The sequence below is a fragment of the Dipodomys ordii genome, unplaced genomic scaffold (assembly GCF_000151885.1).
Source record: "Dipodomys ordii isolate 6190 unplaced genomic scaffold, Dord_2.0 Scaffold9, whole genome shotgun sequence".
NCBI lineage: Eukaryota > Metazoa > Chordata > Mammalia > Rodentia > Heteromyidae > Dipodomys > Dipodomys ordii.
Genome location: NW_012267225.1, coordinates 29,621,290 through 29,631,315, shown reverse-complemented (window position 1 = coordinate 29,631,315; position 10,026 = coordinate 29,621,290). Strand labels below are relative to the sequence as shown.

At 37.7% G+C, this 10,026-nt stretch overlaps 1 protein-coding gene across 1 annotated transcript in view; it reads left to right on the top strand.

Annotated features, from left to right (window-relative positions):
- Positions 1–9,472: 9,472 nt before the first annotated feature.
- Armc1 (armadillo repeat containing 1) overlaps positions 9,473–10,026 on the top strand; it is a 23,082-nt gene continuing 22,528 nt past the window's right edge. Inside the window, exon 1 of the mRNA XM_013009409.1 lies at positions 9,473–9,627. Coding sequence (XP_012864863.1) covers positions 9,578–9,627 — 50 coding nt within the window. The 5' untranslated portion in view covers positions 9,473–9,577. The remainder of the gene's footprint in view (positions 9,628–10,026) is intronic.

Below are 10,026 nucleotides of genomic sequence, written 5' to 3'. Positions count from 1 at the left end.
GGATCTGCCTCATAATCCAACTCTTATGATCATATTGTGCTCTTGCCTCAGCCTACCTTGGGACTACAGGAACATGCCACTGTGCTTGGTTCATGATCATCAACTTTTTTTTTTTGGCAAAGCTGGGGCTTGAACTCAAGGCCTTGCATGTTGTGGGAAAGTACTCTACCATTGAGCTATATCTCCAGTCCATCACTTACTAAGAAATTGTGAGAATCATATGGGACAGGTACATACAGACATTCAAATGAAAAAGACACTTTTTCTGCCCAGTGTTCAGCATTGAAATTAGGGCCTTTTGCATGCTAAGCATGTGTTCTACTAAACTATACTCAACCTCTCAAAGACACTTTTTTTGTTTCATAAGTTCTTTAACATTAAATTTACATGTTTAAAATGTACAATTCAATGGCTTTTGCTCACAGAATTATACAACCTTTACCACAATCAGTTTTAGAACAGTTTTTTTTTTTTTTTTTTGTCAGCCCTGTCCCTGTGATCTTCAGCTCAAGGCTAGCTCTCTCCTACTTAAGTCACAGTGCCACTTCCAGTTTTCTGGTGGTTAATTGGAGATAAGAGTCTCATGGACATTCCTGTCTGGGCTAACTTTGAACCATGATCCTCAGATCTCAGCCTCCTGTGTAGCTAGGATTATAGGCGTGAGCCATCGGTGCCTGGCTAGAACAGTTTTATTTTGTGATAACATCTTGCTATGTAGCTCTAGCTGGTCTAGAACTTACCATGTAGCTACAAAATTGAGATCCTCTTACCTTGGCCTCCTCTAAATGTTTGAATTAGTCTTGGATCACCATGCCCACTATAAAACATTTTTATCACTTCAGAAAGAAATTAATTTTTACCTTTTACTCACCAGTCTTCTACTCTCCATCTACATGCAATGCTTAATCTATGTCTGTACATATTTGCCTATTACGGCAAAAATACCTGTGGGACTTTAAAAAATATAAATAAAAATATATAAGTTGTGGTGTTTTAAGTGGTTTCCTTAACTTAGCATAGTGTTTTTAAAGTTTGTCTGTACTGCAGTATGTAATAATATTTCATTTATTTTTATTTTTATTTTTTGATAGTGCTGGGGATTGAACCAAGAGCTTGTACATGCCAGAGAAGCTCTCTACCACTTCAACTCTACCCCCCAACACTATTTTCTTTTTATGAATGAGTAATAAATATTTCATCATATGGGTATGCCACATTTTGTTTATCCATTCATGAGTTGATAGAAATAGGAGTTATTTATATTTATTATTGTATAAGATGAAAAGGAAAGACAAGAAAAAAATTGACAGCATTAAAATTAATAATGCAAAAAGAATTTTCATATAAGAAATATGGGGGCTAGAGAAAAATGTTATAAACAGCACAAGATAATCAGACAAATCCCAAAATGTGACAGTTTCTTAAAGTCAGATAAAACTGATTCATTGGACAGTAAATGATACTAGAAAGAAGGGCAGGTAGGATGTAGAAGAGGAGAGGTATAATAATAACTTCTATAGGCATAAGATCCATAAGGGGTATATCAGCCAAATGTAATATGTAGAGCTGACTTGGATCCTGCTTTGAACAAGTCAACCATAATTAATTTTTATTTATTTATTACTTATTTTTATTTATTTTTGTGTGTGTTGGTAGTGGGACTTGAACTTAGGTGCTTAAGCTCTCTCTTGGCTTTTTCACTTAGGCTAGTGCACTACCAGTTTAAACTAGTTTGCTACATATTAAGACACTGTCTTACAAAAAAGAAATTAATAGCAATTTTATTTATTGTCCTTAAGAACAACTCCACTTTTGAGTTTTTGCTGGTTAATTGAAGGTAACAGTCACACAGACTTTCCTGCTTGGGCTGGTTTCACACAGACTTCCATGCTTGGGCTGATTTTGAACCTTGATCTTCAGATCTCAGTTTCCTGAGTAGGATTACAGGCATATGCCACTATTGCCTGGCTTCCGTAAACAGTCTTTTAACAGTCATTAATGATATAGATTAGAAAATGGGTGATATTAAAGAATCATTACTTTTGTAGGATATTATAATTAAGATAATTTTACAAAGGGGGGAGGATTTGGTGGGGGGGAGGAGGGGAAGGGGAAACAAAGGAGGAGGCTACAATGCTTGATAAGAAATGTACTCATTATTTTGCCCATGTAATTGTAACCCCTCTGTACAGTATTTTCACAATAAAAAATAAAAAAAAGATAATTTTAAAAAGCTAATGTCTTAGGGATATAAGGAAATATTTACAAATATGATGTTTTATTTTCTTAGATTTGCTATAAAATACTCCCTTGTGGTTCTAGAACATGAAACAAGATTAGTTGATAATTAAATTATAATTATTAATAATTATTAAACAATATAATTTATTATCGAAGCCGAATGAAGGATAAATGGGGGTTCACACACATTTTCTCTACTTTTATGTATTCTAAAATTGCACAATATAAGTTTAAGAGAAAATCAGTGAAATAGGAAGCTGAGCATGGTGGTAAATGTTGTAATCCTAGCTCCTGGGAGGCTGAGGCAGGAGGATTCTGAGTTTAAGCCAGTTTGCTACATAGCAAGATAAGTCTTAAAAAAGTAAATAAATGGAATAGAATTTTTACCCACTGTCCTTTACTTAAGAACATGTGATAAGAGTTGGAGGCATGGCTAGAGCATCGAGTACTGAGTTCGAGTTATAATCGGGGACAAAACAATCCCACAAGTTTTTTATTTTCTTCAAATTTCTTAAGTTTGAGCAAAAATATGCGTTTCCCTTGTTGTGTGCTGATGGTGGCTCACCTGTAATCCTAGCTACTCAGGAGGATGAGACTTTATCTTCAATTGATAAATAAAAAGCTGGAAGTGGAGATGTGATTCTAGTTGTAAAGTGCCAGCCTTGAACAAAGAAGCTAAGTAAGAGCGCAAAACCCTGAGTTCAAACCCCAGTAATGGCACATTGGAAAAATATATATGCTTTGCCTTTTAGAAAATACTACACAAATTTGCTATTTTATCCTCACAGAATAACATTTAGACAGCAAACCTGACATTGATATAAGTGGACTGTAGTAACAAATGCAAAATATGGCATGACTCCTTGTTTGGGTCCTGTTTTAGTAAGAAATGCAATACGAATGAGAAGACAGTGGTTGTGGCTTCTAAACCTGGTCTTGGTACTGAAGAAAGATTTTTGAGACAAGGTCTTAATAAATCACCAAGTTTGGCTTTAAACTCACTTCTGCCCCAGTGTCCCATATTTGACCAGAGTGAGAAGTTTTTAAGGAAAAGAATTTCCTAATCACAGAAAATGGTAAAGCCTGATGAGGATAGTGAGATTGCTCATCTGTGTTGAGATACTGCTTAGCTTGGTAGCCATGGATTGATATACATACATAGGACTTGATTATGAAACTACTTTTTCTCCCCCACGTCAGGGCTGCTATAGGCCCTGAGAGCCAAATAGTTGGATTTGTCCAGAGTTGATAATTGGCCAGGTAAGTTGGGTAGAATGACAATGCAAAGCAATTAGCATCTTGGCAAACGAGTTGTTAAAATGGTAGGCTGAATAGTAAAGGATGTGATGGGCAGGATTTCTTAATGAGTCTGAAGAAAAGGCGGTGGTTTTTTTTAACTCCTTTTTATCATTACAGTTGGCTTATTGGTGGTATACCCTTTAGTTTTTATTTTAGTTAAATGGCTGCTTTCGGTTTTATAATAATGCAGTTTGACTTATCAATTTGCCTTTAAATAAACCTTGCTTCTTTCATGTGCAGTGTAAGATTCACACAACAGTATATTTCCATTTTCCCCATCTTTTGTGCTATTTTTATTATTCATTATACTTTTACATATAGTTATGACACCTACAGTGCATTTTTTAAAACAGTTTATCTTTTAAAGAGATTAACATTTTTGAATGTCTTGTATTTGTTTTTATTTTTACCATTTCTGGCATTCTTCATTCCTTAATGTAGATTGCAATATCATTCATTTTCTTTCCTGCCTGAAGAACTTCCATTAACATTTCTTACATAGATTTGCTAGTTGTTTTTCCTCCTGTACTTTAAAAGACGTTGCTGCATTATCTGCTGGCTTATATAATTTCTAATAAGAAAGCTGCTGTAATTTTTTAGTGGACTTTTTTTTTTTTTTGCCGGTTGTGGGGCTTGAACTCTGGGCCTGGGCGCTGTCCCTCAGCTCTCCAGCTCAAGGCGAGTGCTCCACCACTTGAGCTACAGCGCCACTTCCGGTTTTCTGGTGGTTTATTGGAGTTAGGAGTCTCATGGTCTTTCCTGCCCGGGCTGGCTTTGAACCGAGATCCTCAGCTCTCAGCCTCCTGAGTAGGTTGGATTACAGGCGTGAGCCACCAGCGCCCGGCTTTAGTGGACTTTATTTAAAAAAAAAATTAATGCTGGATGCTGGAGGCTCACATGTGTAATCTTAGCTATTCAGGAAGCCGATATCTGAGGGTCTTGGTTCTAAGCCAGCCTGGGCAGAAAACTCCCGTGAGACTCTTATCTCCAGTTACCACTCAAAAACTGGAAGTGGCACTGTGGTTTAAGTGGTAGAGCGCTAGACTTGAGCACAAAGAAGCTCAGAGACAGAGCCTAGGTCCCAAGTTCAAGCTTTACAATTGACCAAAAAAATTTTTTTTACTAGCATATATTAGTTACATGGTGGGGATTATTTTATTGTGACATTTCCACTCATGAATACAATATATTCCATCCAATCTCACCTCCTTTATCACTCTCCTTTCCCTCATCACTTTTTAAAACCATGAAATAGGTTTCATTGTTCTATTTGATATATGCAGACTGTAGGTTTATTTGTATATGTCCATGGATAAGTATGCCCACATATGAGAGACATATGTAATGTCTTGATTTTTTTTTGTTTGTGCTTGCCTTACCTTCTTCAATATGATATCCTCTAGTACCATCCATTTGCCTACAAGTGGAATAATTTCTTTCTTTTTTTTTCACTCTGATGACCTTTATTATCCATCCATATTTTTGAATACCTATTTTGTACCAAAGCAGCATACTTAATACCAGGGATGTCTTTGGAGATTATTGCCAATGGAATAATAACAAAGGCTGGAAGCTGTTGGCCCACACCTGTAATCCTAGCTGTTCAGGAGGCTAAGATCTGAGCATCAAGGTTTGAAGTCAATTGGAGCAAGAAAGTCCATGAGACCCTTATCTCTTCATGTTAGTGGAATGTAGGTTATTTTCAAATAACAACCCTGGTTCCTGAAAGGATCCTTCACGTCCATCCCAGGGGACCATGCAGAGGCAGGCAGGCATAGGAGAAAGATTATTATAAGGTTTATTAGAGGAGCCATATTTTCCCAGAAGAGGGAGCACATGGCTTCTGTCCCTATCTAGGTAGCAGGAGGTCTCTGGGGGCCTTCATTTTTTTTGTTGTTGGTCGTGGGGCTTGGACTCTGGACCTGGGTGCTGTCCCTGAACTGTTCTTCAGCTCAAGTGCTCTACCACTTGAGCCACAGTGCCACTTCTGGTTTTCTGGTGGTTAATTGGAGAGAAGAGGCTCTCAGACTTTTCTGCCCGGGCTGGCTTTGAACAGCAACCCTCAGATCTCAGCCTCCTGAGAAGCGTGAGCCACTGGTGTCCAGACGTAATTTCATTTTTTGTGGATGTGTGGATGTGCCAGTATTGGGGCCTCATGTTCTGTCTTGACTTTTTAGTTGTGGTTGGCACTCTGCCACTTGTACCCATGCCTCTAGTTCCAGTTTCATTTTTTTCTTTTCTTTGTGGCTGTGTAATATTCCATTGTGTGTGTGTGTGTGTGTGTCACATATCTTTATCCATTCCTCTATTTTTGGACACCTTGACTGATTTCATTGTTTGGCTAATATGAACAGGGGTGCAATAAACATAGATATTCAGGTGTCTTTCTGATTTACTTCTTTGGGATATATGCCCATTAGTGGTATGTTAGTCATAAGCAGGTCTATATTTAGTTTCTTGAGGAAACTCCATATTGATTTCCACAGTGATTATGCTAGTTTACATTCCCACCAACAGTATATAAAGGTTCTTCTTTCTCTGCATCCTCTCTGGCTTTTTTTTTTTTTTTTTTGGTCGTTTGTAGGGCTTGAACTCTGGGCCTGGGCTCTGTCCCTCAGCTCTTCAGCTCAAGGTGAGTGTGCTACCACTTGAGCCACAGTGCCACTTCCAGTTTTCTAGTGGTTTATTGGAGATAAAGTCTCACGGACTTTACTGTCCGTGCTGGCTTTGAACCGTGATCCTCAGATCTCAGCCTCCTGAGTAGCTAGGCTTACAGGCATGAGCCACCAGCACCGGGCTATCACTGGTATTTTTTGTTGTTTATTTTCTTGATGGCTGCCATTCTGACTGCAGTGAGATAGAATCTCAATGTGATTTTGATTTCCTTTATGGCTAAGGATGGTAAACAATTCTTTATGTGTCTATTAGCCATTTTCTTTGTTCTCTCTATTCAATTTGTGTTCATTTATTAATTGGATTATTCTTTCACTGTTGAATTCTTTTAGCTCTTTTTATAACCTGGATATTAATCCTTTATATATTGAATAGCTGGCAAAGATATTTTTCCATTCTGTACATTGTTGCTTGGTTCTGGTAATTGTTTCTTGGCTGTGCAGATGTTTCTTAATTTGATATAGTCCTGTTTGTCAATTTTTCTTCCATGCTTTGGGCAATTGGAGTTCTATTCAGAAAATGTTTACCTGGCCCTGGGGATCAAATTCAGGGGCCTGGTCTTACTAGACAAGTCATCTACCACTCAGATAACATGCCCAACACATGATTTTTTTGAGCAAGTCTCATTGTATAGCTCATGTTTTTCTTGATTTGCAGATGAGGGCCAGGAAAGCCTCCCTACTTTTGTTCTTCTTACCTCTACCTTGTGAGTGCTAGGATTGCAGATATGTGCCACCATGCATAGCCATGCCTGGTAATTCTTCTTTTTGTCAGTATTGGGGCTTGAACTCAGTGCCTTGTGCTCTTGTGTCACGGTCAGCACTTGAGCCATGCCTCCATGTCACCTTTTTGCTAGTTATTTTGAGGTCAAAGTCTGGTCATTTGTCTGCCCATGTTGGCTGGTTTCCATCTGCTCACCTTCCTGAGTAATTATAACCTGGTAATTTCTAATCAGATGCCAGACATGGAACATTTTATTGTTTTGGGTTTAAAATGTTTTTTTTTTGTTGTTGTTGTTTCTATAAATACGCTTGAGCTTTAGGCCAGTTTTATTTTCTTAAGACAGCCTTGGGCTTTGTTAAGGTGGATCCAAAGCAGCTTTTATATCTGCACTGCTAAGATGAAGCTCTTCTACGGGTTCTCCTGGATGTCTGTTGTGTAGTTAGGTCTTTGTACTTCTGGTTGATAACATTCCAACTATTCTGGCCATTCCCACATTTTCATTAGCACCTGAAAGTTGTGCAATAGGGTACAGTAACATTTCCTTCCATGCATATACAATGATAATAGTCACCCCCTCTGTTAATACTCTTACTCCTTATCTTCATTCTTTCCCCTCCCTTTTATGAAAACAATTTTGTAACTTTTTGTCTTCTAGTAATGGGCTTGAACTTAAGGCCTTGTATTTGCTAGGCAGGTGCTCTTCCACTAGCCCCTTTTGCATTGATTATTTTCAAAATAGAGTCTCATTTTATGCCCAGACTGGAATGTTTTGGTTTCTTTGCTTTGCTTTTTTTTTTTTTTGGTTTGTGTTGGCTCAAACCCATTATTCCTCAATCTTTGCCTCCTTCACAGCTAGGAATACAGGCTTGAGCCACTGATCTCAGTTTGCAGTTTTGTTTTTTAAATGAGTTTCCTTATGATCTTTTCATATATGCATCCAATATATTTTGATCCTGTTCTAGCATCCCTCCTGATTTCCCTGCTTTCAGGTAGTTTTATATCCTAGCCATGTGACCTTTTACTCTAGACGTGTTCAGATCCTTCCCCTTTGTTACTCTGTAAATTTTAGCCACTCCAAACTCTTCAGAAGTCATCTCTACCCCCTTTATTCAGGAATACCCCTAGGCTCCATTTGGGTCTTCCTACCGTACTGCAGTCTGAAAACTGCCTCTAGTGCAAGAAGAGAGGAGGACTTTTAGGACTCACCTCATCTTCTCTCTTCTCTCAAGGATTATAGTCTTCCTCACGACCTGAGTCTGAAAACAGATATTTATTATATTTTTGTCCTGTCTGCTAGGTTTTTTAAATGTAGCTAGGCAGTTTCCAAAGCAGGTAAACCTTTATTGGGATGAAATGAAAGTTACAGCAGAAGTAACCACAGGAAAGAAAAGAAGTTATTGGGTTTGTGACTTCATATATGTTCAGTTTGTGATTTCATAGTTGGCTCACTTTAGTAAAGACCATGCAGTTTGAAATTGAAAGGCAAAAAATCAGTGGAAATGAGACAGGTGAGTGGACTAAGATGACAAGAGTTTGGATAATGTAGACCACAGAGATATTCCCCTGAAAAGTCAAGTACCAAAGTCAAGTAATTACATAGAAGGTCTATAGATAATGACAATGTTTAGATGTAAAAGGGAGCAGCTAAGTAAGATCCCTAAAGAAGCAGCACATGAGAGAGTTGTAAAAATGTACTTCAGAAAAGTTAAACTCATAAAATAGAAAATTCCCAAACAGTTTTTCTTTGTTTAATTAAAGACATATTTGAAAAGTAAATTATAGTAAAACTAGAATCACTTTATTTCAGAAAGCTATTGTATGTCTTGTCCCCTTCATTAGTTTTATTAATGTTTAAAATGTATTTTGTGAGGCAATGGCTTTTGAAATAAGTCGTTGGGGATTAATAAGTAAAATATACTTCTTGATGTCCCTGTCAAGATCAAACGGTAAAAATAAACCAGAACAACCTATCTTTGACGTCCTAGGTAAGATACAGACTACTTTCAAAAAACAAAGTAGGTAACTGTAGCTTGAAGGGTCCTTTCTCCCCTTAGATAGTGTTTTGATTATCACATTTAAAGAACAGTTTCTAAATACTTAAAACTATTTGATTAAAAAATAAAAGTGCTCACACCTGTAATCCTAGCTACTCAGGAGGCCCAGATCTGAGGATCATGGTTAGAAGCCAACCCAGGTAGGAAAGTTTGTGAGACAATTTATCTACAATTAACCACCAAAAACCAGAAGCAAGCAGGCACCATTGGCTCATGCCTGTAATCCTTGCTACTCAGGAGGCTGAGATCTGAGGATCATGGTTTGAAGCCAGCCCTGGCAGAAAAATCCCTGTGAAACTCTTACCTCCAATTAACCACTTAAAAACCGGAAGTAATGCTGTGGTTCAAGTGATAGAGTGTGAACCTTGAGTGACAAAAACTAAGGGAAAGAGCCTAGGACCTGACTTTAAGCCCCAGTATCAGACCCTCCAAAAAAACAAAAAAAAAGCCTTATATTTCTTTTTTTCTCTTGCAGTAAGTTAGTGGTGATTATATTTTTGAGCGATACAGATATGTGCATTAATCTGTTTATGTTTTTGCTGTAGGCTCTTCGATACTTGGCAGAGTGTCGTGCAAACAGAGAAAAGATGAAGGGAGAACTGGGTATGATGTTAAGCTTACAAAATGTTATACAGAAGTAAGTACAACATGAAGTGTTCCCTAATGCAGTGAATTTTGTTAAATGTAAACTGTTGATAGCAGTTTACCAAAATTTAGTTCTGTCAGTTTTTAATTTTCAAATTTGGTTTTGAAGGTTTTAATTTTAATAAAGAATATCATGTCCATACCATGAGGTAGTTTACAACAAAATATTGAACATACTGATCCAAAACCTGATTCTAACATTGCATAATCTTGATATTTATAAGCCAAGACATAGTTTTATTGACCTGATACAGCAACAGAGCATCCAAATACAATGAGAAACTTTTTTTGGGGGTGGGGGGACCAGTCGTGGGGCCTGAACTCTGGGCCTGGGCGCTGTCCCTCAGCTCTTCAGCTCAAGGCTAGTGCTCTACCACTTGAGCCACAGTGC